The sequence below is a fragment of the Botryllus schlosseri genome, chromosome 16 (assembly GCF_051294905.1).
Source record: "Botryllus schlosseri isolate E-star chromosome 16, Bs_hap1, whole genome shotgun sequence".
Taxonomy (NCBI): Eukaryota; Metazoa; Chordata; class Ascidiacea; order Stolidobranchia; family Styelidae; genus Botryllus; species Botryllus schlosseri.
In genome coordinates this window covers 8,096,060-8,123,926 of record NC_137251.1, presented here as the reverse complement: position 1 = coordinate 8,123,926, position 27,867 = coordinate 8,096,060, and the positions used below count along the sequence as shown (strand labels likewise).

General features: G+C 39.0%; 1 protein-coding gene and 1 non-coding gene across 7 annotated transcripts; both read left to right on the top strand.

Moving 5' to 3' along the window:
• The first annotated feature begins 287 nt into the window (after nt 1–287).
• On the top strand, nt 288–27,237 carry LOC145458526 (uncharacterized). Of its 6 annotated transcripts, none has more exons than XR_013921157.1 (31): nt 288–444; nt 3,081–3,136; nt 3,584–3,704; nt 5,093–5,233; nt 6,075–6,160; nt 6,224–6,384; nt 8,800–8,876; nt 8,966–9,127; nt 9,919–10,028; nt 10,473–10,563; nt 11,343–11,360; nt 12,848–12,868; nt 14,428–14,453; nt 14,509–14,600; nt 14,849–14,960; nt 15,328–15,498; nt 15,900–16,016; nt 16,254–16,359; nt 16,468–16,606; nt 17,106–17,221; nt 17,672–17,879; nt 17,977–18,078; nt 20,128–20,287; nt 20,405–20,476; nt 21,097–21,151; nt 21,787–21,854; nt 22,153–22,265; nt 22,326–22,403; nt 23,939–24,040; nt 24,101–24,481; nt 25,339–27,237. XR_013921157.1 is itself a non-coding variant. In XM_080336921.1 (30 exons), the coding sequence occupies exons 1-30, from the start codon at nt 408–410 to the stop codon at nt 24,261–24,263; spliced, it is 3,081 nt and encodes a 1,026-aa protein (XP_080193047.1). In that variant the 5' UTR covers nt 288–407; the 3' UTR covers nt 24,264–27,237. The 6 variants fall into 6 exon arrangements, 4 of the variants coding, with proteins under 4 accessions (XP_080193047.1, XP_080193048.1, XP_080193050.1 ...); XR_013921156.1 differs by having other exon boundaries at nt 24,101–24,490; nt 25,350–27,237; XM_080336921.1 differs by having other exon boundaries at nt 24,101–27,237.
• LOC145459535 (U11 spliceosomal RNA) lies at nt 27,103–27,235 on the top strand. Its single transcript, XR_013921455.1, has one exon. It is a non-coding gene; the product is annotated as a U11 spliceosomal RNA (small nuclear RNA).
• Nucleotides 27,238–27,867: the final 630 nt, after the last annotated feature.

Below are 27,867 nucleotides of genomic sequence, written 5' to 3'. Positions count from 1 at the left end.
ACGTATGAATAATAAGGGGAAATGTGTTGAACTTGGTATAGAACAGGGGTGAGCAACCTGTGGCCCTAGCTTGCAATTTGTGTGAGTGCCGCTGTCGACAAGTAATTCAATTAGTATGTGTTAGCGGCCGTCGGCATGCAAATTGCAATTACAATTGCAATCCGTAGGTTAGTTATCTATATGAAATCACGGAACGTCGTGCATCCCTCTAGCGATCAAGTCGTCAGCGGATTGTTACCGGCTAGGTGCTGCAGTTCGCACTGAAAATCGGGAGATACCCATGTTATCATAGTAACTATAGGAACAACGCACTTATGCTTCGACAGAACAAGATATTTTGTATGTCAGTAGCGCATCGCATGGCGTGGTGATTATTGTAGGATTATTGGGTGTGAACCGTAGCTGCAATGTCGAAGAAAGTGTACCCCACCAAAAGACAGCAAGGTAGAGTAAGCTTTTATTGCGTAAAAGACGAGTAGCAGTACCAATATTTTCATCATTTCAAAACTCCACAAGACACTCAAGACTGCGATACAATGAAAAGATATGAATGTGTCGAAACGGCTATAGTCTAGTCGGAATAGTCTTTGAAATCAGACACCTAACTAGGACTAGGCGATGTGATAATAATAGTTATAATAGCGTACCAGTAAAACTGACAGAAAGCAATTATGGTGGCAAATTCAACACTACAAAAAAAAAATTAGACAAATTGGGTCTCAAATTTGAGACATGAGGATGATTTGGTCTCATTTTCAGCAATTTCAGTCTTGCTGATGATGTGAGGTCTTAAAATTGAGACTGATCCATGTGAAATTGTCACGATCATTCGGTCTTAAAAATCAGACCTATAAAACGCATCTTATAAGACATATTGTGCTTATTGAGACAGTCTTTGATTCATCCATTTTTTTGGTCTTGTTTTCAAGATGAATTTCGCTAATCAAGAAATAACGGCACTTCTTCGATAGTAGGTAGACATCGAAAAGTGTTCACCATGATCACCAATGAATGTTTTCCATGAACACGAACAAAAATTTATAAACGTCAAAATGTATTGTTTTTGCGTTTGGAGTGGGTTAGGGTCAAAGTTGGGTTTAGGGTATCCCAAGATTAGGGTTGGAGTATTAGGGTGGGAGGGGGGATATTAGGGTTGGGGTTAGGGGGATATTAGGGTTGTGGGAGGGGGGATATTAGGGTTGTGGGAGGGGGGATATTAGGGTTGGGGATATTAGGGTTGTGGGAGGGGGGATATTAGGGTTGTGGGAGGGGGGATATTAGGGTTGCGGGAGGGGTATATTACCCCAAACCTAATATCCCCCTCCCGCAACCCTAATATCCCCCTTCCCGCAACCCTAATATCCCCCTTCCTAATCTAGGGATACCTAACCCCAACTTTGACCCTAACCCACCTCCAATCCCCCTTTCCTCAAACCTTAATATCCCTCTTTCCCAAACCCTAATATCCCCCCTCCCATAACCCTAATTTCCCCCAAGCCTAACATCCCCTCCTATGCCCTAATATCCCTCTTTCCCCAATCCTAATACCCCCCCCCCCAACCCGACCCTAATATCCGTCTCTCCAAAGACACAAAAAACAACAATTCATTTTGACGTTTATAAATTTTTATTTGTGTTCATGGGAAACATTTATTGGTGATCATGGTGAACACTTTTCGATGTCTACCTACTATCGAAGAAGTGCCGAAATAACATGGTTTGTGGTCTTGAAAATGAGACCGGTCAAGAGCATAATACATAACTGGCTTTTTGAGACAGTTTTTGATGTGTCAGTATTTTTGGTCTTGTTTTTGAGACAAATTTCGCTAATCAAGAAGCAACATGGTTTGTGGTCTTAAAAATGAGACCCGAAAGTTGACACGGGCCAAGAGCATAAAATTAGACAAATTTGGTCTTAAATCGATTTTTTATAAAAAAAATTCTCAAGAATAATTGGTCATACCAAGCCCTTTCTGTCTCAAATTGATGTTTTAGTAAAAAAGTCTTAAAGACCAGTTTGTCTTACCATGAGTATTTTCGGTCTCGAAAGTAAGACCCAAATTGATTGACAATAAAAGCAGTGGTTTTGGGGCATCCTTTTCAGTGTTAGGTTCTGAGTGAAGAGGGAGAGTGAGAGAGACCACCCAACAATACTGTGATAAAGAGTTTATAGACACAGCTAGCTTATTGAGATAATTTTTGATGCTTCAGTGATTTTAGTCCTGTTTTCAAGACGAATTTTGCAGTTTTTGGTCTCATTTTACCCACTCACCACAAATGCTAGTATTGACTCAGACAAGCGTGTATATTGTTCTCTGAACATTACATGTTGAGTGGTAAGTGGCATGTACATTAATAAGATTATCAAGTGAATGCATTGTAAACTCCTTAGTATACAGTATTATCCCAACATTGCAGATTATGGTCTCTCTCGTGCTTCCCCTTCCCCGGAACCTTACATTGAAAAGAATGCCCTCAAAGCACTGCTATTATTTTCGATCAATTTGGGTCTTATTTTTAAGACAGAAAGTGCTTTGTAAGACTAATTGGTCTTTAAGACTTTTTTGCTAAAAAATCGATTTGAGACAGAAATTCCTTGGTAAGACTAATTTATCTTTAAGACTTTTTCTGCTAAAAAATCGATTTGAGACATTAAGACCAAACTTGTCTAATTTTTTGTAGTGAAGTCGTTTCGACTTCTTATTAGGCTATTCCTATATCTTTTCATTTTATCGCCAGCTTGCCGTGTTTGAATTGATTTAATTACTTAAAAACTGAACTGAACAACTAACGTGAATTTTTTGGTATTACTATCGCCGTACTGGTGATTTTCGAATCCAAATTCAATCCAAAATTTCAGCGGTTATAGTATCAGTGCTGTGCTGTTACTGCAGCTGTCGTTTGGACCGTCCCGCCTCATTTACGAAGTCTAGATTTTCATGATTGCAGCATATTTCTTTTGTTTTTGTTATTTCAAAGTGCTTTCCATAAACAATTGTTTATCGCAATCCATGCCGGTACATAATAATCAATTGGCATAACCTTTTGTGATTCTATGGTAATCTATTTTATGCCTTCAGATGCCAGAGGACACGACAACCGTGCATTCATGGCTCCTGTTGATGAGACAGAACAGGTAATAGATTAACCTAAACATTGATTTAGCCAGGTTGAGCTCGTAGCACCTCCTCTAACTAATGGGCTTAAGAATCGGCCGCTACCACTATTAGTTGCAATTTATTGCTACTACCCGAACATTTCATTTAGTTCTCCACCCCAAGTACCATAACCTCGTCATTACATGCAATTTGGCTCAATAGTTCTACAAGTATCCTCATTTGAAAATTTAGCCCATTCATAATATTGTTGATAAGTAGGCCTACCACTAATCTGAAAACATATCTCAACTGTTCAAAATAGCTTTCCAACCGTCCCTAGCTTTTCCAAGAATTTTCTGTACCAAAAATAGGTGAAGAAACACTATTATCTCAACTCCTGTGGACTAATAAAATATTGATTGATCAATATTTTGCAATGCAACTCGAACTACTGGAGACCTGTTGTTTTATTGATAATTTTTCAGTCAGGACAAGCGCCTAAAGCAGTTAAATTTGAAGACGTCCTCCGAATGCAAAAACGAGCCAAAGACTGGCGGGAATATGTGACTCAGATGAGAAAAGAACGGATTCAAAGAAATGACTCTGGTAAGGACTCTGCTACAGGTAGCCACTTTAGATTATGTCAAATGCGGCATAGAACTAGGTTGCTGGCTGTGATTTCAGACATGTTAAGCAGAATTTCTGTGCATCAGTGTAAGAGCAATACCTCATAGCGGAGTTTCTTCTTATTGTGCTTACATTACAATATGATTTGAAATGCAAGTATTCAAATTAGCTTCAAGCAGAATTTCTTGGACCTTGGTACTTGTCGATGATGCTCCAGTACTAGTAGAGAAGTAATCCGTAGATTTTCACTCTATGACAAGTAGATTGAGGATGTCTGATACTTGCTCAAATAAGTTGCATGAAGAAGTAGATTGAGGCGATGAACAGAGGTGGTCATAGTAGATAGCGTAGAAGTAGAAGTAACGCCATAAATTTTCACTTGATTACAAGTCGATGTAGCAGTTTCCAAGATCAAAACTATATCAAATAGAAGTCTAAAATGAAAGGGCTAAAAAGTAGTTAAGTAAGTAGTTTCAAAAATTAGATTTGGTTGAGGAACCGAATACTTTAAGCAGTTTATCGGATGTGGGAACTAATGAATCAATCAATCAATTATTGGTAACAATTTCATCATTTCAAGACAGCACAAGACTGTGATACAGTGAAAAGATAGGACGGTGTCGAAACGACTTGGATTAGTCTTTGAAATCAGACACCACCTGGCCTAGGCGATGTGAAAAAGGACGCATGCAGACTGAATGAAAAGTAAAAGAAGATAATACAATAGGACAAGCGTCAGAATGAGGTGGAGTGTGACGGAAAGCGAGATCGATATGTCAGGTCGTGGTCCGGTAAACTTGAGGACTGACTCGTATTGATTCAGTAGAAACGGCTTGCATTTCGACTTGGATGTGGAAATGCTCGATGGCTGTTGGATAGCCGGCGAGATATTGTTCCACACTGCAGTTACGGCATATTTGATAGAGCGATGATCTTTTACGTCGACCATATGGTAGTTGGGTGACTTGGACATGCGTGTGTTGCACTTGGGCAGTTTTGATGCCGAGGTAAATAAGTCATTGAAATTTTGGGGGCAGTGACTGCAGTGGAACTACAAATGACACTACAAATAGGTGCAATTTTCAAAAAATATATTCAGATACCGTGATACAGGCTATTTCATCACGTTATCATGACAATTCTGCTTGCAAAAAGGATGCAAGCTTATCTCAAAACTATGTACGGTTTTCATTGAAGTGGTCTACAAACATAACCACTTGTGGAAGTAGGCAAAGTGGGCTCTCATTCCTTGACTCGAATAATTACATTTGATACTCAACTCGGATTCGAGTTCTTATGCCAGGCCCTGCCGACAAGATTCTAGGTGTCATTTCAAGTCTGTTAAGTTTTGCTTGTACCACTTACAGGTCTGCGGAGCGGGAAGACATCTCGGCAACAGTCTGTCATGGATTCGCATTTAGGTTTGGAAATAGACGCAGCTTTGCTCCGCGAGGAATTGGCGTTCAAACCAAGTATGCAAAACAACGGCGTATCTGTGTCACCAAGAGGTGAGAGTTTATTGTGGGTGTGATTAAATGTCGTCGAATACCACTTCAAACAGATATTTAACGACTGCTGAGTACATTTATCCGGTCAAGGGCCGCCGTAGTTATAAATTTATCTGACGTGTCCGAGATTTCGGTGTTATAATCTGTCTCTGGGTTCCATGCGTTGAAGTTCAAGATACTCAAAAATTATGCCACACTCATGATTTCTCTGTAGGGTGTCACTTTTTTCTACACTGTTCAAAGTATAGTGCAATCTAAGCACATTGTCTGTCACCCTCAAATGTATCCATCACCACATACAATATAAGAGAGAGAGAGAATCTTTATTCGTCCACATTACATATCAACATCACGCAACAAAAATGTAACACAGTGAAATGCGACATGAAAGGTAGACAGGAGGCTTGATATGACACAGTCTTCAAGCCTACTTTGTCACTATGCTTGAATCATCCTTAATCGTGTGTCGGAGATGTCCCTTGTAATAGGGCGTTGCCATTGCTATCGAATGAAATAATGGTGTGGCAGAAATGATTTGACTGTGTTGTAATTTGGCTGACTAGCATTCAGTACGACGGTATTCTGCATTACAAATTCAGATATGTAAGATATTAGTGGCAGTTCCGTGTTTGGTCAGATCATTGAAGCAACGTTCAAATTTTACTTCTACTTCAAGTATGCTTCGAATAGATCTCAAACTTGCTACATTTAATTGAGTAGAGAATTGTGCCATTTCATTTACTCAAGTAGCATCAATGATTTGTCTGTAAGTTTGCATTCTCAAATAATGGTACGGTAACCCTAATCCGGGCTTACTTGTGACGTTCTCTTCATTTCGTAGATTCAAAACGAAACGTGACAAGGCTTAATAGGAAGCTGATCGAACACTTTGTGATGGTCAGCAAGCAGCCGCCAGAGACGGCGGAGGTAAGTTCTTGAATGTAAACGAGTGGAAATACTCAAATATTATCTGACTTGCACGTTGTTTAGGTGGATCTAGAGCTGGTGGGTTCGCTTCTCGACAAGGGAGCCGACATTAACTGCACGGATCGTTACGGACAAACTATTCTGCACGAGACGGCCAGGTTATGGCATACCGACATTGCTCTCTTTCTAATTCAGAGAGGCGTCGATGTGAACAAGAGTGACAGGTAACTTGAACTTGGCGGTTGTATGCTGATATCTGCTCTGTACAGCAGTGTTGGGATGACTCGAGTCATGACTTGACTCGAGTCAGACTCGAGTCACCTTTTTCGTATGACTTGACTTGACTCGAGTCACTTTGCTAAAATGACTTGACTTGACTTGACTCGGCGTATCAGAAATGTGGATTGACTCGTGACTCGGAGCAAAATTCACCAGTCAATTTCAAGTCATCAAGTAATCGGTGTCGATAAAAATCCCTGTATCTTGCATATGGTCGGACTGTTCGCTAAATGCTGGTGTAACCCGTGAGAGTGACCAATCTTTCAGTGATTGTGCGCTTTACTGAACCTCCATTGTTCTCACACACATAAATTGACTGCAAACGGAGTGATCGAAATTTACAGATTACGTTGTCGTAAACTAATACAGTAAAGTAGTTTAATAGCAAAATGTCTATTTCTGTTCTCTGTTCTTTCCTGAACCAAAGCTCTTGTTTTATTGAAATTGAATTCAAATACAGTTGATATAGTCCTCAACCATTAGCGTAGGCTTGAATTGTATCATATCAATTTGTAAATGCATAATGTATTGCATCTTTTCAATTCGTTTCTCTATTCTCTCTTTTGCCTGGTAACTATAAACTGAGGCTGTTCAATCACTTACGTAGTTTAGCAGTTCTACGTATATATGAGCGATTCAGCGCCTTATTGCGCTTATATTTAACTTATATTCGCTCATTGGTTCAGAATCAATGACCGCTCAATCTGTATTTTAGACAGCTAGCAAAATGCAATGACGTAATCATGCCTCATACTTAAAAAAGGCAACTTGACTTGAATTGTGACTTGACTCGTGACTTGACTTGACTTGACTCGACTTGACTCGAGTCACCTCCAAAAACCGAGTGACTTGACTTGACTCGAGTCACTTTCGAAAATCGATTGACTTGACTTGACTCGAGTCAAAATGTGCAATGACTCGAGATGACTCGTGACTCGAAGGTAGTGACTTGATCCCAACACTGCTGTACAGTAATTCTCTCTGTTTTTGTTCGTTGCCATATTTATTGCTTTGAAGCAGTTTGACAAGCTCCCAAAATGCAGATGAATTCGTGTTTTATTTTGATATATTTCTAATCATAATCAGCAATTCTATTATTTTCCTCACAAACACACAATGAACAGTGCGACACAAGTCACAATACGGATGAACTGATAGGAGGATGTCGTAATACGACCAAGTACTGTCTATCAATCTAACATCCAGCTGAGCCTGCTGGTGTTACTCTTATTAATGTACAATTAGTGTTCGAATTAGTCTTTCTTTTTGACTGTTTAATTGCCATGAGAATAGCAACAGGGTGGGTAGGCGAGCCCACATATACCGCCCAGACTTCAAAGTGTGCTACAGACGATACTCAAATCTTGGTCTTCTGTACTTTTGATATAACTTTCATGACTATTGCCTGACAACAATGAGCCACTGCATATTATGTAGAGTTATCATTCAATTGATCCATTATTCAAAATCTAATGAAAGATATGTTAGCAATATCTAAACTGATATCAGGCAATGGATCCCTTGCAACAGTGACCTACAACTTGTTTTACAAGATGGCCTTTAGGCAGTAATTTATTGAGAGAGATTGAGAGATTCAAAACAGTTATTCTCATCTGGTTACCAGTTTTAGATGACTTGATGCGAACAGTAGCCTACTGATATTTTAGTATTTGCCAACATTAAAATGACCTCACAATTTATTGCAAGATTTTATCACATTTTATAGACATTGATAGCGCATTTTGATCCATGAATATAATGGAGAATAATGCATTTATTTGCCGCTCAAGGGGAAAGTGTGTTTGTACAGTGTTCTAAACAGCGATGGCCGCTTTATTTGCAATACAATTTTTTTCCATAGTAAAATCATAAAGCATGAAATATCTTTCAGTTGGGTTACACATTGAAATATCCTCTTTGAGTACTTTGATAGAGCAGAAACACATTGTTTGCTATTGTCAAGTAACCTCACTGTGTCTCAGCAGAAACTTCAACCTAAATCCACAATCAATCGGTGCTATGTTATTTTAGGTGGAACATACTTATTATATCTTCAATATGATCTCTCTGGTGAGCGTGTTGTGTAAAACTGGATTACTTTGTTATATGAATGCTTAACCATAGAATGAATGGATGAGCCATTATGTACTGGCGATAATTGTGGAAATGTGTGCTTGAATGTGAAAGTGACATCCATTGATGTTACTTATGTACTGATTTCGTACCAAATAAGTTCAAACTTTTGCGATTCACTTTTGCGATTCCGCAATCATATCTGCGTGGCGACCAGTGGATTGGGAATGCAACGTAATCCGAATTCAATTATTTCATTTACTGTCATTGATTCTATAATTTTATAGATACGGAAGGTCGCCGTTACACGTAGCAGCTGCTACAAATTATCCAGACATGATTGAATTACTTTTGGAAAACGGCGGTTAGTGTGACAAAATATTGATATCTTGTCATTCTAAATTTGCTGGAAATTCCTTTTGCCTTCAATTCGCACTCACACTTTTTCGATAGCCGTCCTGGAGGAACAAACAGCCGGGGAAAAGCAGACTCCGCTTCATTTTGCCGCTCGTAATGATGCGGTGGAAGCGTGCAAGATCCTGATAAAGTGTGGGGCAGATATAGAAGCAGAGGACTACAAAAAGAGAACTCCTGTCTACGTTGCCGCTGATTTAGGTGACATCGCTATGTTTTTTGGCAGGATTCAACAACTACCTGTACATTAGTTAGAGCATGGGTATGCCTGCTGAGGCCCGCAAAGAACTTTGAATGGTTTGCTGGCATTGCTGCCCGTAAAATAGGTTTCTTATATATCTTGGTTTGGTATGTTTGAGCAAAGTGGGAAAGCACCAAGATCATTCAAAATTGCTAAAATATGCACATTTTACAAAAATGTATTTGAGAAACCACAGCCTTCAGCTAATAAGCCTATGTGTAGTCCAATGCCGTTACCAATTCAAATTGAAATTCCCGGTCTTGCGTCTGCTATAAACAACAACCGAGCAATATAGCTGGTGTCAAAATAGTGATGCTTTCAAAACAGTGCATAACAATATTAGGTCAGATTAGTGATAAGGTCAGGGGTCAATTTAGCTTATCTGATGGTGATGGTAGGGGTTGGATCAGGTTTGAGGATAAGGGTCAGGTATAAGGTCAGATTAACTTTTGTTAATGCTCGTACTTTTGAAATGGTTGTGTAGGAAATGCTAATCCAAGAGGCAACCATGCAAAGTGCTGTTTGTTAGTAGTAGGCCACCTATTTGAGTAACTGTTCTTTTTGTACTTGAAGTAAAGTGGTTGCAATCACAAATTTCCCTTTTGGATCAGGTCTGCTTGCCGAAAAGCTTCGCATACTCTGAGATTTTTTGCTTCGCTGCAATTTAATCACAAGTTTAGTCAGCCGGAATTATGAAATTTGCTGTCAATTCGCGAAGTTTTGATTGTTTATCAGTGCAATCTTTTCTTAGATCGGAGCGAAACCGCTCGGTGGCTTATGGAAAACGGAGCCGATGTCGGGAGATTCGATAATGCCGGTCAATCGTGCATGACCAATATGATCATAAGGATGGGCCCTGTGGTAAGTGTGAATGTTGCGAAAAACTCTTTGATGTTGAAATTTTAATCCACTACCAATAACTGTTATACTGCTGCATGGGATTGTAGTGTTATGATAGAATTCAATTGTATATTAAAGTTGTGTACCCAAGTCAATTCAATGTCGGTAATACCTAGAGCTAACCGGGAAAAATAGACCATACAATGCGATGATGTGATCTTAAAGGCCGTGCAGACATGTAAATGTGCCGGGCTGTGACCCAATTTATTGTAAAACTCATTTTCGTCTACATCTGTTATCATGAAAGGATGTTTGTTCAGAGCATTTTTTTGTCGAAGACAAATTCATTTGATGATACATAGTGATATTTATCATTTTTGTCTCTCACGCCAATGCACAGATCATTCAATCGTTATCGCACATGTTCAAATTTTCTTTATCGTTGTGGTGTATACCTGTTTTCAGGCCATGGACGCGTTGGACACTTTTCATAAAATGGACAGGCCCAGCAGGAAGCAGTATTTCTCTTTGCATTTGCTGGAACCAAATCTCTCTGGTAATTCGGTACTTTGATATGACTTCAAATACGTAGCCAAGAACTAATTACCTCACCATTTCACATTTAACATCATCCCTGCGATGCATTCATTCACGAAATCATCTCATCATTTCATAATTAACAAGCCGTGAAAATTTATATTAACATTTTTTGTAAAGCTGTAGGCTACCTGCCAGTGTAGTTAAGATTCCTACGTATTTGCCTTATTTGCTGTAACGTAAACTGTTAAGCACACATGCTATACATTATAGAATGAATCTCATTGCACTATTGACAGTTCTTGACTATGTCAATAATAATAGATCTGTTCAAGTGTCTATATCTCTGCTGAATCGTGTTTGTCATCAAGAAAATTTTGTGCAATTGGATGTGTCTAGCACAAGGCAAAGTCAATGTGATATCCAAAACGCCGCGGTAACTACTATTCAATTAACTGTTTTGTGCTGTGGGTCGATATTCCGGTCATGTGCAGCCTCTCCTCCCAAGTCACATAAAGTGCCATCGCTTGTGTTTCGTTGCTATATCATTACGTATAACACGTCAAAATATCACTCAAGAACAATTTGGTGGAGAGTGAGGAAGGAATCTAAACTGATTAAAGGAGTCCCTAAATCCAAAACCCACCTCGAATTCAGTGGCCTTGACTCGTGACTCATTTTGAACAAACCGATACTGAAATTTTGGTGCCGGTAATCAAGAATTATGCTTAAATTATTTATTGAAACATTGAAATTGACATTGAATCAATCGGTGTAATTTGTTCTTCTCAATTTTAGATGAAAGTGAAACGGAAGGTATAGACCGAGTGTTAGTAGCTGGGGTGTGTTGATATAGATATATGATAGAAAAGTACAGTGTTGAGTTGTGATGGGATAAATTTCATTTTTTCTTGTGTTTGATTCATTACACTGGCCAACACAAATTTTGGTGCCAAGAAAGCTTCAACGGTCTCAGGGTAGTTGCATGTCGCTGAATCCAAAAATGACATTAGTTTTTCCGAATTGGCTCTATTTTTTGAGATATTCCATATTTTAGTTTCAAAAAATGCTAAAAATATCCAATTTTGACGTAGGTAAAATTCTCTGCCTTGTAAACGTGAGTCATGTTTCATGTGAAGATCAAGCTAAGTTATGCGATATTAGCAGTAAACGAAATCAGCTGATGTAGAAGCACAAGCCCGGCTCTTACTAACGCTCAAAGTATATTCAGAAAGGTCTCGAAGCGCCTTACACAACTATAGCACTATGCAGCTTATCAGCATGATGCTTCTACTGTTACACTCCAATCGCCTGGTTTACTATGTGATGCTGTACTTTACAGTTTGCAGAAAGACGAGGAAATCGCTTGTGACAGTCGAGTTATATAGTACAACAACATACTGTATATAGGCTGCAGATAAATAACTTGTGCTGTCCAAACTGGAGTGTTTTCAATGTCTTGTTTCTGAAGTAATGTAGTGCCACAATAGTGTAGTGGAGATCTGGTCCAGAATAAGTAATGCGTTGGCTTAAGAGACATTTCCAATATACATATCACTGATACTTCTGTCCGCATTTCACAGTTACTAAAGTTAATGATTTTGCTTTTTTTTTTTTGAATAAAAATTTAAATATCTCAGAAAATAGAGCCAATTCAAAGAAACGAATGTCATTTTCGGACTCGGCAGCCCAAAAATACCCCAAAACCATTAGAATATCTTTGGCACTACAAAAATTTTTTTTAGTTGGCTAGTGTTATTAAAGGGGTACTGCACTCTAAAAATGATGTGGTCTCAAATTGAAGGGCAAAACGAAATAAGTATGTTGTCCACAGCCGTTTTCTTCAGAACGCCACCGTAATGGAGCTGCAATTTATTGAAATTTTGATAGCTACTTCACGTTCCAGCAGTCACGCAGAGATCGAACTTTATATCGTTGTCAGCCGATGCTATGAAGGAAATATGTGGTACACGCCCTTTGTCCCGAAGAAATAGAATACACTAGGCCCGATTTTGACATAAATCTCCTGACTGAACATCTTCCGTTGAACGCGGTATCTAAACCACCATTACGGTGGCGTTCTGAAGAAAACGGCTGCGGCCAAAATTTTTATTTCGTTTTGCCCTTCAATTTGAGACCACATCATTTTTAGAGTGCAGTGCCCCTTTAGTATATAATAATTACGATTTAATTTGCTTTGCTTTTTATGATGTCGTTTTCTCTTCTGTTGCTGGAATTGTGTTGTAGTTCTGATCCGATATGATTCCATACGGGTATTTGAATAAAATGTTCATTGATATCAGGAATAGATATGAAAGACCCAGGTATGGAAATCGTACATGGTACTTCTAGACCATTGCATTGTTGAAATTTGTGTGCAATATCTGGATGGAATACTAACCTTGAGAATAACCCGTAGAGCACATTTTGTAGTCCCAATCATAACTTACTTTCACACTTAATGAATATTTTACTTTGCAATCAGGACAGTATCACTTAGAAACCATTTCATTCAATTGAGACTGATACCGCTGGTAATTGCTGTTGGCTACAGTACAGTACATGTGCAAACGACTTGCAGCTTTACTATTGCTCTGAAATAGCTTTCAAATGATGGACATCACCATATAACTCAACTGCATTCACATTCATGTTTATATATTTTCCATACTATGCATGCCTCGTGAATTCATTCTTTCTGCCTTTGAATATGTGGATATGGGGTACTGATACTGATACAGCCTTGCATTTTCGGATGGTAGATGCAGTACAATATATAATTATTGGTCACTTCCATTCTTGTTTGCTGCGATTTACTGTGATGGTTTTAGTGGGGTGCTAAAAGTAGCCATGGATGTAACTCAAGTAAAGTATACCGTACTTCATTTCAAAGATGTACCAATCCTATACCAAGTAGTTTGAAAAAATGAATGGTCTATCAAGTATTTGTGTGAGTTGCTTTCCAGAGTAATGCAAGATGTTTTTGTCTCTATCTTGAAACAACTTGTAGAATTGATTGGTGCATCTTTGTGACTAATGGGGAGTGAATAATTATTCTAAAGCTACCTTTCATTTCAGAACTAATCCTATTTTATCCTGATACAGGAACTGATCCGCTAATTTTTACTATTCCAAGAAGCATTTTGGTGGAGAAGTTAAAATTTTGAAAACTCTCCAAGTAGATATGCGGAATTAGTCTAAAAGCAGGACCCGTTTTTGTGTATTAGCCTGTTTAATGTGCTGGTATACTCGGAAATAGAAGTACCATACATTGTTATTGCTCACCTTTGCTGTGACTGTTTGATTCAAACGTACATTTTGATATACCATCAAATGCTTGATCTTCCCACTATACCGACAATCCTGGTGGGAGGTCAAGAAATAACAGCATGCAACTAATGACATAAATAATAACAAGTGCCCCACCCGAAGATGCATCATCATTTATAACTTGCTGTGAATTTTCAAAAACACTCCCTCCATCAACTCTACCGGTGAATCTGATCACATGGGCTGAGAAAGGGTGAATTATTGATAGTAATATGTGAAACGATTAATAATAATGGCAAAATTTATTCGTGAATCTGAAAAAAAAATTATCGCAATCATATCGTATACCGTACCAGTAACTATTCAAAAGATGACCACTCGCGATTTCGGCTCGTATAGTAACCCGATATGAAAAAATATATTAGTCCGGAGTTCACCAGAAATGGACATGGCCAGTTTAACGTGTGTGTTTGGCGTCCAGTTAGTTTATTACGGCTATGCTCTGGAATGCGGCCATAAGCTACATAAGTAATTGAAATGCGGCCGTGGATTGCTCTACAATGTCTAACATAGGTACAGTACTTGTTAATTAATAATGATCTTTTTTGCCTAGGTGGAAGTACCCTTGCAAAAACACCAGTAAGTTATTGCAATTGGGGCGGTTATGCAGTAACAGCCAGTGATTATCTTGCAGCTTCAAGTCATTGTCGGTTACAAACAATTGGACATTATAATGCATCCCGTCATACTGAAAATGCTGAATGTGAAATGGCACCACTTTGGCAGGTACTTCAATCTGGTTAATATCTTGCTGACGCTATTGGTAATGGGGGAATTGCCAATTTCATGTAATTGTAAACGCTGATATGGCAGATTGACCATGCCCTCCCTAGTAGATTGCACAATCAGAAAGGCCACTCTGGCCGAGAGAGCACTTCTGCAGTGCATTGTCATTTATATTGAATTCGATACACATGTCAACACTCGTGGATTAAAATATATGCGATTTAACATACCCCTGTGTTTATTTACAGATTTGGTGCCATCAGAGCGTTATTGGTCAATCTACTGTACATTTTGATATGGACTACATTAGCCGTGGGGGTTCCGTGGCAAACCAGATACCTTTATGTTCTGCCGGGATCGGTAAGCGACTATTTATGCTGTATTAATCTGTAGCAAATCTGTAACTCGACTAATGAACTTTCTGGGTGCATTTGTTTGTTTCTCTTGAATTGTTTGGTTGATTAGGTTTGTCATAGCTTGTAAGACGGTAGGGGTCCGTACATGAGTAATTCTAAAATGAGTTTTTTAACCAGTCAAGTTACTGAAGAGGAATGTACCCACAAAATTACCCCTTGTTAAATTGGTAGATATATCAAAAGCATTGATGTTTTTGAAGATTCCAATTTCTTATGTAAATTGTCTTGTACAAGGTGTAGCACACATGCTATTATATCAGTATATGTTGTCCAGGCCTAGTTTGAAGTATAAAATGCTTCGCACTGTTCAGGATGCTTGGCGGATAGTTTTCTGGATTTTTGCCATCGCATCCTCCTTGTACTTTGTCGGGATCGAGGTTTTGGAAATTCGAGCGTCCAGGCAACGTTTCGCGCTATGGAAGGAATGGAGGATCAAGAACATCGAAAGCGACAAAAAATTTTGTCATCCAAAGTGGCCGGAGGTGTGCTGATGTGTCTATTACTGTTTACCGGTTTATGTCTCTAATTGGCTTCTAGCAATCAACGGATCGAGTTTTCATGCGATTCTGTCTCTAACTTCCTGTTTGTTTTGTACTATGCAAGCCATTATCTAGATATAATAACCTTTAGATGCCCTTCTCACTGAAAACAGGTGTTCGTGTTCAACAAGTTGACTATATCTTTTTGACACTGTCCTGTCTTTTATCGGCGGGATGATTTTGTCATATTTTTAAATTATGAAACATAAATGAAACAAAATGTTGTGAACGATACGCTAATACATTTTGCACTTTTCATTCCACTTCGTAAGTCGGCGTGGGGTAATCACCGGTAGATTTTTTTTCTGATTTTATGTCTCAGGTTGAATATCGATATATTTTAGGAGAAAAACTACCTGGAAAGAGAAATCGAGAATCTGGATGACATGGTACCCGCGTACTTTCATGACTTTTGGAACTTTTTCGACTGGACAGTGTATTTCCTGAACTTTTTCGTTTTTGTAAGTTATTCCGTAATTGTGCTTCGTGGTTACGAACTCTTACACGTACGTAGATAAATTTTTTTTTAAATTCACTCCTTCCGTGACAAACGCTGAAGCTTATCGCAGGAATGACAACTTTTTTGCCATTTCACTGTCAACTGGTTTGCGTGCTCGTTTGAATGCGTGCATTACCAAGATATTCAACCTCCTTTACGTGTACGGAAAATGCAAGCTTACACAATGTGAAATTTTCAGCTGACGCATATCGTGAATATCGTCGCTTATACTCCTGAAAACCGACCACCCCCATGTTGCACTACTGATGGTTGCGATGCCGCCGCACAGCTCATCCTACAAGGAAGTGAGGCGCTATGACTTTAGTTAGACTTTCTAGGCTAAATTGTGACAATTTCATTGAATTGTGACTTCGGAATTCTGCACTGCGAACACAATGATTTTTGTCTTTCAGATGAGACGGATAAATCTGTCTGCGCTATTCCCGATGCCTATGTTAACAATGGGTGTCTCAGTGTTTGGGTCAATAGAATCTTTGCGATCAACATTATCATGATGTGGCTGAGGCTGATGAAAAACATTAGGGCTTTCAGGTATGGCCTATGTTTTACGTGAGATTCATGATACCAACCACATTGGTACATTGCATGGTATTTTTACATAATCATAATGCTCCCTTTTATATCTCTCTGCAATACTAGAGCTATTTACATGCAGTAGGCCTACGTAAAATGTTGTTTAGGGATCCCAGGATTTTGTCTGAATACTCAAACCTATTGCAATATTTCCTGAAGCAGTTTAGTTTTGTTTTTGGAGTACTCCTACTTCAACAGTTGAAGCTAAATATCAGTGATCAGTTTCAGGATTTCAAATTAAATTAAACGCTTTTAGCTGAAATCTTTTCTTTAACCTATTCGCACCTGTTCAAACTTGAATATTGGGAAAGTTTTTACTTCTTTGACTGCCCCCTTGAATACGGTACATGGTCCGGTGTTAGCTTCACGTATACTTCGTTTTCATGGGGAGAATCTTACAAGAATGAGTTTGAGATACAGTAAGCCTGACAAATAGCAACTGGTATGTATTTTTCAGACAACTGGGGCCATTCGTCGTTATGCTTGGAAAAATCACATACGATGTTTTACGGTTCCTGTTTCTGTACTTTGAATTTTACATTCCATATGCGTGCGCATTTTGGATGATATTTGGTGAGTAACGGTAACGGAAACAGTATGTTTCACTATGCTATCTGTAGAAAGCAAGCCCTGTGTTTGGTTATACCTATGATGATGTTTATAACTTCCCATGGGCCAACTTCCGAACAATAGTTATGCCTGCATTGTAATTTGAAATTTTAGGGAATCAATTGTATTTCTTCCAAATAACCAGAACTGTCTTGCACACTATACAGTCTGAAGCCTGTTTATCACATAGAGTGGTATCCGATGATCCTGGTATACCAATTATATTAGCTATACCACCAAAGTTTTGTAAAAATCCACAAACTCATATAATAAGTCAGACGAGTCTACTTGGTGCCATATGGGCTGCTGGGACATGTTGATCTGGAAAGGTTTCACTTCCGCCCCAAACTAATCAATATCTGCACTATTCAAGGCAATTTGACGCCGTTACACGTAAAAAAAATTCTTTTCCAGGCAACGAGCCTACCATTGTTTCGATGAGCAGTGTTGACCAGATGCTTTTTTCACTTTACCGTATCACCCTTGTTGACGACTACGAGTACGATCAAATGCACACGTTCGACGTGGTGATGACGTACATTCTCGTCGGGACATTTCTTGGGATAAGCGCGATACTGTGCATCAATCTCTTCATTGCATTGCTGTCCGATACCTTCCAAAGGTGAGTTGTGATTTTCAGGCGTCTCCAATGTTTGGTCTGCGGCCTGTGCTTTTCGTAATGTGTGTTAGTGTATTTATATTTTCTATTTTATTGACAGGGTTTACGACAACGCCCAGGCAAATGCGGTGATGCAACAAGCGATACTGATATTGAGCATCGAGGAAAATCTCAGTCAAAAGAGAAAGGATCGATTTCGACGGTATGACCCTGATATCAATTGATTTGTGTAGGCTTACTTGATCGATTGAGTATAACGTGGCTGGAGATCGCTACAATCGAAATGCTTCTTGGCAGTAACAGATCGAGATAGAGAGAGAGAGAGAGAGAGAGAGAGAGAGAGAGAGAGAGAGAGAGAGAGAGAGAGAGAGATATGGTATTCTTTTTCGCCTGCACCATCGAGATGCTTTGACGAGGGAGATGCGATACGGCCTTTATAGTAAGGTCATCTGGTCTGCACCCCCGGTTTTTTCTCCTCCACGCTATCCGTGATTGCTGAATGCTGAGCGCCTAGCAGGATAGCTGCGGATACCAGTTTTCGAGTCTTTGGTCTGACCCGGCCGAGGATCGAACCCACGACCTACCGATCGAGAAGCCGGACGCGCAACCACTACACTATCTCGCTCGAGAGAAGTTCTATTCACCTTTCTTCACTTTACCAGTGATGGTGTTCAAACCGCTCACTTTTTACTTGCTTATTTACAGGCCGTGTTATTTTTGGCATATGCCAAAACTGCCAAAAATAACTTATTTTTGGCATTTTTCTATTTTTATTTTTGGCAGTTTTGGCATCGTCCTCTAAATAGATAGTTTCAGCCTCGAATTAGTCACAAAAACGCATTATTTGGGCTAGTTTGTCAAAATACACCACAACATGTGCAGCACCCACGTATAATCAGTGCCGACAAACAATGAGCAGAAGAAAATACGTAACGATTTCATAGGTTAATAATATTAAACGAAACCACAAAATGTGCAGTATCCATCGGAATCGGTGCCAATAAGCAAAAAAAGGAAAGAAAAGCCAAACAAACACTCTCAACAGCTGATTGTTACAGCTGTTGAATAGACTTAAATCGTTTGCACTGTAACAGTGCTTCCAAACTCAGGTCAGCTAAGTTTCTCCTAAATTCATTTCTCGCCCAGCGAATCTGGGAAATATCGGCTTCAACAGTAGTCGTTGAGGGAAAGAATGTTGCCAGTCATCCACAAAAGGTTTTCATAGCTTCAAAATCTTTGGAGGGCCGAACCGGCTTCCATGCATCATGAAAAGAGATCACTTCGCCAGTGCCATCGATCTCATTACGAAAAGAATTTTCTTCCCGATCCTGGGGAGTTTCCTGTGTTGTCTCTCAACACATTTTATTTAGTAGCCCGACTATCATTTCTCCTTCAGTCTACCGATATCTTTTGAGAGGACTTTTGTCAATTCAGGTATCTTTAATATTACCAACTCGGATGGAAGAGTCCTGGGAAGGTTAGCTTGTTTAAGAACATTGACGCAACAAGACTGTCTGGCAAAACGAGACTATGCAGCTCATAAATAGCCAGACAATTTGTTGCGTCACAATGTTCAACTCGATCACAATGCAAAAATCGTGGTTGATTTTGGGGGTTTCAGTTCCATGAGCAGAATATAATTTATATTTTAATAATCAGTACTGCGGCAGCTTCACATTGATACCCGTTTTATCAAATTTAGCGCTCGACAAGCCGGTCAAAAATGGTCGTAAAATTGCCTTTGGACAAATGGAAAGTATGACGTAAACCAAATGCAGTCAGCCGTCCAATCTCGCTGTGCCCACACCATTTAGGACACCATGCATTCACCCCTAATGGGTGGGCTGGACCCAGATTAAGAAACCTGCCTTTCACAAACGTTCTTCTCGCTTGTAACGTGGTCCTGTTAACACAACACCATGAACGAAATAAACTATTTGGCAGGCCGTGTTATTTTTGGCATATGCCAAAAATTGCTTATTTTTGGCATTTTCAAATTTTTAGTTTTGGCAGTTTTGGCATCTGGCTCCTGAAATGCCAAAAATAACACGGTCTGCTTATTTACATAAATCAAACCGAAATTGATACTCAATTCATATTCAAGTATTCAAATCGCGATTTCCAAAGATAAGTGTGTCATACAATTAGCAGACACTACGTCCCCTGCACGAAATTTTTTTTGAATATCGTACGTTAGCTATTTTGCATCAGAAATAAGGAAGCGTGTTGTGATTTTGACAACGCAATTCAGGTTCATCATGGACAAGTGCAGTCCAAAAGTGGAATTCTACGATGACGACCTCACCACAAACCAAGATCAGGACTTGAAGAAAGCGACGATACAAGTACGGGATCAGATGGACGAGGTGCTCGAGTACATAAGGAAAGAGAACGAGGAGAGAGAGGCTTTGGTGAGGAGTGAACAAGTTTATGCACCATTATTAACAAAAAAACTATTTTACACTAAAGTAGTCAATATATATTAATAAGTATATATACATAATATAATAATATTGATGGTATTCCAGGAAAAACATGTCGAAGGAGGTTTCCATGGCTCTGAACGCGGTCTTTCATTGCGCAAAAGAAGCTATGTCGCGGTATAATGTTCTGCTGTGCGCTAGCCTGTAGTTAGTTTACGATCAATCGTATCATAGCGCTTCTGAATGAATCGATCCAATATCTGTTCATCATTGTGTGCGTTTCAGAAATTGAGTGCTCATAAATGGATATACATCAGCTGCAAAAGAAAATTACTTGTTTCAACGAAGTAGTGCTGATTAACAATGACTTGAAGTATTACTGCGACTAAATTGTACGAAAAAACTTTCGTTATTGAGATTTCTTTCTGTCTTTCCATCATTTTGTGACACGCACAAACTTCTACGATTTCGGGAGTTGCAAGATACGAATGGACATTCTTTTGTGAGTTTCGGCATCCTACCAAAACTCGACTCGATTCCCAATCCCTGAAGTCTATCAAATTCTTCTCTTTTCTCGTCTGTTGACCGAACTATTATACCAGTGATTTTTAATAACAATAAAACATCGATCCGAGACCCATCTGATTATCTGGTATCTGTTTTCGTCTTCTCCTGAATTGATGATTGTTTTTAATCTATCTGATTATCTTGGTAAGTCGCTGATTCCTGTTCTTTCTCTTGGACACGCTCAATTTTAACTTGATTTGTGCTGTATTTCATCATGTTCTCTGGTGCAGGAGGCAGATCAAGTCGATGGGAGATTTGGACACAAGTCTTCAGTTACGAGCAAAGGTACTGCTTATTTCTATGCCATCAATTTATGAGTCGATATGTTGTTTTGTTGAGTTCGCAATTGTTTGAAAGCACTTGTAAACACTTTTGTGCTTATGTACTGTTGTGGCATTGGATAACGAATGACCAGATCAAATTCAGTATCGGAAATGATCTATAGATGTTTGCATATTAAGTCCTTCTTCCGGGTACTCGCAAACTTTCACGTATGCCATCCTACACGATGTCGTATCATGTTTTAGTTGATTATTCCATTAGAGATTTATGTCAATGTGGTGCTAGTTTGCTAGTTTTTTCTATCTATTATTATTTAATTCGTATCGTAAAATCCCTGCCTTATGAAACTCACTTGTTTCAAGTGTTTGATATATAACGGTGATGATTTAGTATCTCAATGCTAAAAGCTTCGCACAACAACTACTTATCATACGATACCTTAATTGGCAAGCTGGGTACAAGATGCGGGCTGGATATTCCTTTATATTTCACTGTTATTCTTTATGCACATCCAACTGCATCAAGCTGTGATCTGCCGAAAAATAACTGATTGTAATTTTGCTGTATTCTTGTATATTACAAATCCCTTACGCCACAGTATTAATCGGGGAATCGTCTCAATCAAATCTTATTTGCAGAATTAAGGATGCCGGGTGCTTATGCCAGGATCACTCATGATACGCTCGCAGCAATTAATAGGAATCAGGTACCACTGTGCTATCATACTTTTTAGAAACGAATTAAAAAGCAACGTGTGCTATAAATGTGTTTACGCTTGCAATATATTTGCCCTGGCGGGCTGAAATGGAATTTTGAGGATGCTTCAGTGTCAATTTGTATAAAATTCAACATGCCAAATTGTCCTATTTACTGTTTATCATCCATTGCGGCATGGGTTTCACAAATTTGAGTTTATCTGGAACGAACGAACCAAATTCTTCCCAAATTTCGACTCGCCTTGAAGTTTAGCAATATGAAGATGTTGTGCGATAAATATTTTACAGAAAGCGAATGATGGCACCATGAAAAAGATGCAGCGAGACTTGAGAGAGATCAAACAGCTTCTCGCTCAATTGACACCCCATGGAGGTGTTCGAGTAGCCAGAAAGCAGCAAAGGTATTTTCACTAGCTTATTCATGTTACCAGCGCCTAGTAATCTATGTTTTTCCTCTTCAGTTCCAACCTTGAAGTCCAGCAGCACCTTCCTCCCATTTCTGATTATCACCAGCAAAGTCCTGACTCGAGAAGTGACTCGTAAGTTATATTGCAGTAGTAGACAATTTTCTTATGGTCAACTGAGGTTTGTCATGTACCATACCAACAGTGTAATTGAAGGATGTAATATTGTAATATTTTCAGTAGCGGTGTTCAAAAATGAATTCTTTTCTCAAATTGTACTGGCTACTTGTTAAAATTGTTAGGTTACCTAATCTAAGCCTACACACCAAATTTGGTTAATAAATAGAAACTTCCATCTCTTGTAGCAATGCGGCTATTGGCTGGAATAGAACCAAATTTGGTGTGTAGGCTTAAATTAGGTAACCTAACAATTTTATCAAGTAGCCAGTACAATTTGAGAAAAAAAAAAGTCATTTTTGAACACCCTAATGTTCAGCCTATGATAATTTGCAGAAATGCAGCCAAGTGCTTGCGAAAACAAGACCAAAATTCACATCTTTCCGAAAGTAATAATGAAACTCGCGGCACCTTAAATCGCTTTTCGGCCTAGATCAGTGGTTCCCAACGTGGGCGATATCGCCACCAAGTGGGCGATTTTGAGAAACAAGTGGCGAAAATACCAACGGGGGAGAAAATGTGAGAATGTCCAGTGAGATATATTTAATTACCACGGCCAAAAATGCACGTGAAGACGGCATTTTCTGCATATGACGTGAAAGTTGACTAGAAAAAGAGGTCAACGCAACGAATAGTAGGTGCTCGGAAAAATGACTTTTTTAGTCAATTCACCAGCGATCAGAGTAAGGTGGATGATTTTCCTGTTTATATGTTCTCTTTTTCGGATCTGTAAATATGGGGGGCGAAGATTTGTGTCGAGCTTGATAAGGGGCCGATGAGTCGATAAAGGTTGGTTACCACTGGCCTAGATCTTGGGTGCCTGTGTACATTTGTGATCTTTGAAACACGTTGGGGCGGTCGACATGTCTACAGCCCTAACTATTTTCTTAACTGAACACCGTATAGCCACTGATGCACTGCTGAAGATGGCTAGTATTTAATGATAAACATGACTGTCACAGATTCTTTATATTGTTGGCTCTAGGTTAGTAGTATTGTGATAATATGGCATCACTCTTTGGAGTGAGATTGTCACATTCGAAAGATTGTACCAATTTATAGTGTCATTGTTCATTTTGTGATAAGTCAGAAAAACAGGCCTACTTCTTGCAATTTCGAAATCAATCAACTCCGGTTTACTGCTAAAAGTATCCTACCTCTTGACCGAATCTGCTTTCTAAAAATACTTACTTGAGCAGATTTCAGGCCTGTGATTTTATTGAAATGAAATGGCTTGAAATCTGACTATTGAGGTTCGAGTTATGGATGAGTAACAAAATAAAATGAAACTGCAAAGACTTATCCCACTGTCACTAAGTGATTTCACATCAATGACCTAATTCCAACCGCTTGTTCTCACTGTTGTTGGGTAGAAGTTGATAGGCTGTTAGGCTGTACTGCATTCCACCACTGGTACTGACAGAATACGCTGCCTATTATTCCGTGTATTTTAAACCTGCTACCAAGTATCAAAATCTCTTTTCAAAACTAAGGAGACATCCAGACATCAATCAGCTGATGAGGCATTCGTCAGCCGGACGGGAAGCCTCAAAAGCCCAGGATTCTCGCCCCTCCCAAAAAGCTTCCAAAAAACGGTACTTTCAAGAATCTAACTTTGCGATATACCGATATTCGTAATAGACTCCTATATTCAGATCCACACCATCCGATGTAGATATGATGATCTTGCCGGGTACGTCCATCATCCCTCAGTCAGGTACCCAAGATGATAGCTTCCTAGATCAGCCCGGACTTCCCAGCATGCCGTTTCCATCTGTTAGCTTACAAGACTCGGATATGGGATCATCTAATGTTTAAGTTAGAATTTCAATGATCAAATGATTGTTGATTATTAGCAGACAACGGTCTGATTCTTAAAATGAATTGGCCGAAATTATGCCTTTTTCAATGTTTTGATCCTTTTTAATCATGTCAGTATGCCTTTTAGGAAGAGTACTGTTACTTTATATGCATTTGCTATTGCTGTTATGATATAAGGCGTAAGCATTCCTTGCATCTTCGCGAGCCTTTGTAAAGTCCATGAGGCAGACTTGGACAACTAGATAATTCTTGTAGTCTAATTTCACTAAATTAGAGCGAAATGCCAGTAATCTAATTTTAGTCTAATTTGTGAAATGTTTCAATGCTCTAATTCTAATTCTACTAATTTGTGAAATGGTCCTAAGCTCTAATTCTATTTCTAATCTAATTTATTGTTTTCCTGAAAATGCCTCGTTGTCCGCGGCATTTTGTAGCGAGTTAATAAGAATATCCCTCTCGCACAGGGAAATCTAGTGCCAACTGCCAAGCCGCCATCGCATTACTTACAGTACACAGTACGTACGATCATAGTAGTAGTTGTGACGAATAATAATTAACCATGTGTTAGTGCAACGCCGAAGCCGCTTCTGCTAGTGCGGAATAGTGTTGTTGGGCACAGGCAAATAGATTATTTTGAAAAAACAACAACAATAATTTGAAACTGAAATCAATTTCATCATTTCACAATGCTTTACTTCGCGTTCTTCCAAAATCACAAATCAGATCGCCGGCCGCATGTGGCCCGCGTCTTGGTGAACACTGATTTGCAAAACGAGCCAAGCATGGTGTACAGACCATTCTCATTATTATGGGAACGCGCTGTGATTTGATATGAACTGAACTTGATTTCTCATTCACAATTTCATTCAATTTCCAAGTATTTGCGAATTCAGTAATTCTAATTCTAATCTAATCTGAAAAAAGCTGTGTAGCTCTAATTCTAATCCTAATCTAATTTGGAAAAATTTTGTTGCTCTAATTCTAGTTCTAATCTAATTTGGAAAAAACTGTGTAGCTCTAATTCTAATTCTAATCTAATTTGAAAAAGCTGAAAATTTTCTAGTTGTCCAAGTCTGCCATGAGGGTTCAGTTGCGCTGGTGCCTTTGGGATTTCCCGTACTACTCACTGTGTTCAAGCTCTTATTGCTGACCCAATGTAGAGTAATGCAAATTGAGATATCCACAAATGACATTTGCAATTGCAATTTTACTTGAAACTATTCTTCCAAGGTTTGGTTTTCATTTGCTTTAAATTTTTTGATATTTTTTTTAAAACTACAGTCAATCCAATTTTGCTCCAGGTTCTTAATCAGCCTACTTCTGATTTACTTTATCAACTAAAATTTGGTGTTATATAACACTTCGCCTGGAAATTCCCGTCCAATTTGAATATTTTATCCATCTTAGTCCAACTTCAGTAGGCCTGTAACTCTCTATTTTCAAATCCAATTTATGTAATATATATATTTTCCATACTTCCCACTGTAGAAGACCATCATTCTATCAAATTGTTTAAAATGTTATGAGATTTATAGTGTCTGCTTTCTTATATATTTGTATCAAGAGATTGCCTATAGTAAACGTGAGTAATACCTCACGGTATGGATGAAATTAATGCTTGAGTACCTCGTTGAAATAAAGTTGATTTTGTTAACATGTGAGTTTGGAGATGCTGGCTGATGCATTGTTTCAGACATCCATGTTTAGTCGCAGACGTTGTCTGGACATTGAGGATATTCAAGTAGAAGTAATGCTGCTAATTTCTTCCCAGCGTGGATATCTAGACTATAGTTTCAGGTCTGTTTCAGACTATCAAATAATAATACCATCAGATCTGAACACCTCAAGATTGTGATACAATCAAAAGATAGTAAGGTCTCGAAACGACTTGGAGTTATCTCTGAAATCGGACACCCGTCTAGGCATAAAGAAAAGGCATGCACACCGAATGAAAAGTGGAGTCATAGAAGATAACTTAAATAGGACAAGCGATAAAAATGCAGGGACATGTGTCCAAAGGCGAGGTCTACATATCATCCATCGTGATACGGTTATCTCAACACAGACTAGTATTTATTCACTAGAACAGGGATAGGCAGCTTCTCCGGTCGGCGGGACGTATATGGGTAAATGAAGTACGTGGTGGGCCGGATTACATACGCGTATTTATCCACCAAACATGGGACTAAATCGTGTTTAAGCTTTAAACTTTAAACCATAGAGACCAAAAACAGTATTTAATTTATTTATTGACAGTAGTTGTTGGAGTCAATCAGACATCTGTGGTCGGTCAAAGTTGTCGAAGAGTTCTTTGAACTCAGGCTGCATATCGTATGTAGAAACCCTTTGTAAAAACTGCACGTGAACGTCAGTTATATTGGAACGCAGCCTTGTCTCGTCAGTGCTCATGGTCGACAATGTATATGTGAACCCGAACAGGACAAGTAGTCTCACTTTCATATCCATCTTTCTCAGGTTGGCAAATTTGGATTCATTTTATGACGCATAAAATTTGTCAATACTTTCAGAATTGAATTTCACTTTCAGGGTAGAAACTCTCTGTGGGCCGGTCAAAATCCCTTCGCGTACTGGATCCCTTGTAAAGGCTATGATCTATCAAAACATTTACTTTCTACTTGACTAATTGTAAAAAGCAAGTACTTTGGATGCGTTGAAGATCTGAGGATGGATTCTTCAATCCTGCATGGCCACGTCATGCATATAAAATACCCCACCCCGGCACAATGCCCCATAGTGTTTGCTGATACGCATAACTAATCACCAGAAATACTATTAAATTCTGAAGATATATTATCTCTGTCTACTCCATGTCGAGCAAAAGGGCTTCCGCCGTGCGTGGCGCGTGTGTGGTCTTTGCGGCTGCACGCGTGGAATCGCTATCAAGAGATTCCGAAAGCATTATTTTTGTGATTTATTGGCTGTCGGTCGTCGTTTGCGCTGGCGCCTACAATATTATGCAATTGAGCTGAACAAGTTGGCTTCGCTTAAACGTTTGTGGGTGGACACGAGGAATATATCAATCCTGGTGGATAACCAAATATTTCTTCTCAAGAGTACAAAAACAGATGATTTTGACCTGCCATGTAGGTTCCGCTCCGTTGCAGCGAGAGAAATCAGCTGTGATTATTGATGCGTCGCTTGGTAAACAATATCAAGTCTCAGCATATTCTTGGCGATTCGCGAAGAAACCTTTCACAAACGGTTGTAGCGAATATGTCCGCTCTTCGAGTTGCAGTCAGCGATAGCATCATAATTTAAAGTCAAACGTCTATAATGACATCATACAATCGCAATTCGATACATGATATCAATTGTGTGCTTTGGTTGTTGACTCAATGCAATCAGTAGTAAACCCGGTGTCCGACTCCTAACAAGATTTTGCCACGTTTACGAATGCTGCGTGTATCGGATACGTTATCGTGGACTTTGCTCACTTGCGGGCATTGATTCCACCGGCATCTATATAAAACTATCTCGCGCCGATAAAAACGATTTATTGGCGACACTTCAAGTCGCTATGGTAGCTATCGATGAATATGATTTCTTTAGCATTACAGGGAACTCTAGACAGGTGAGGCTC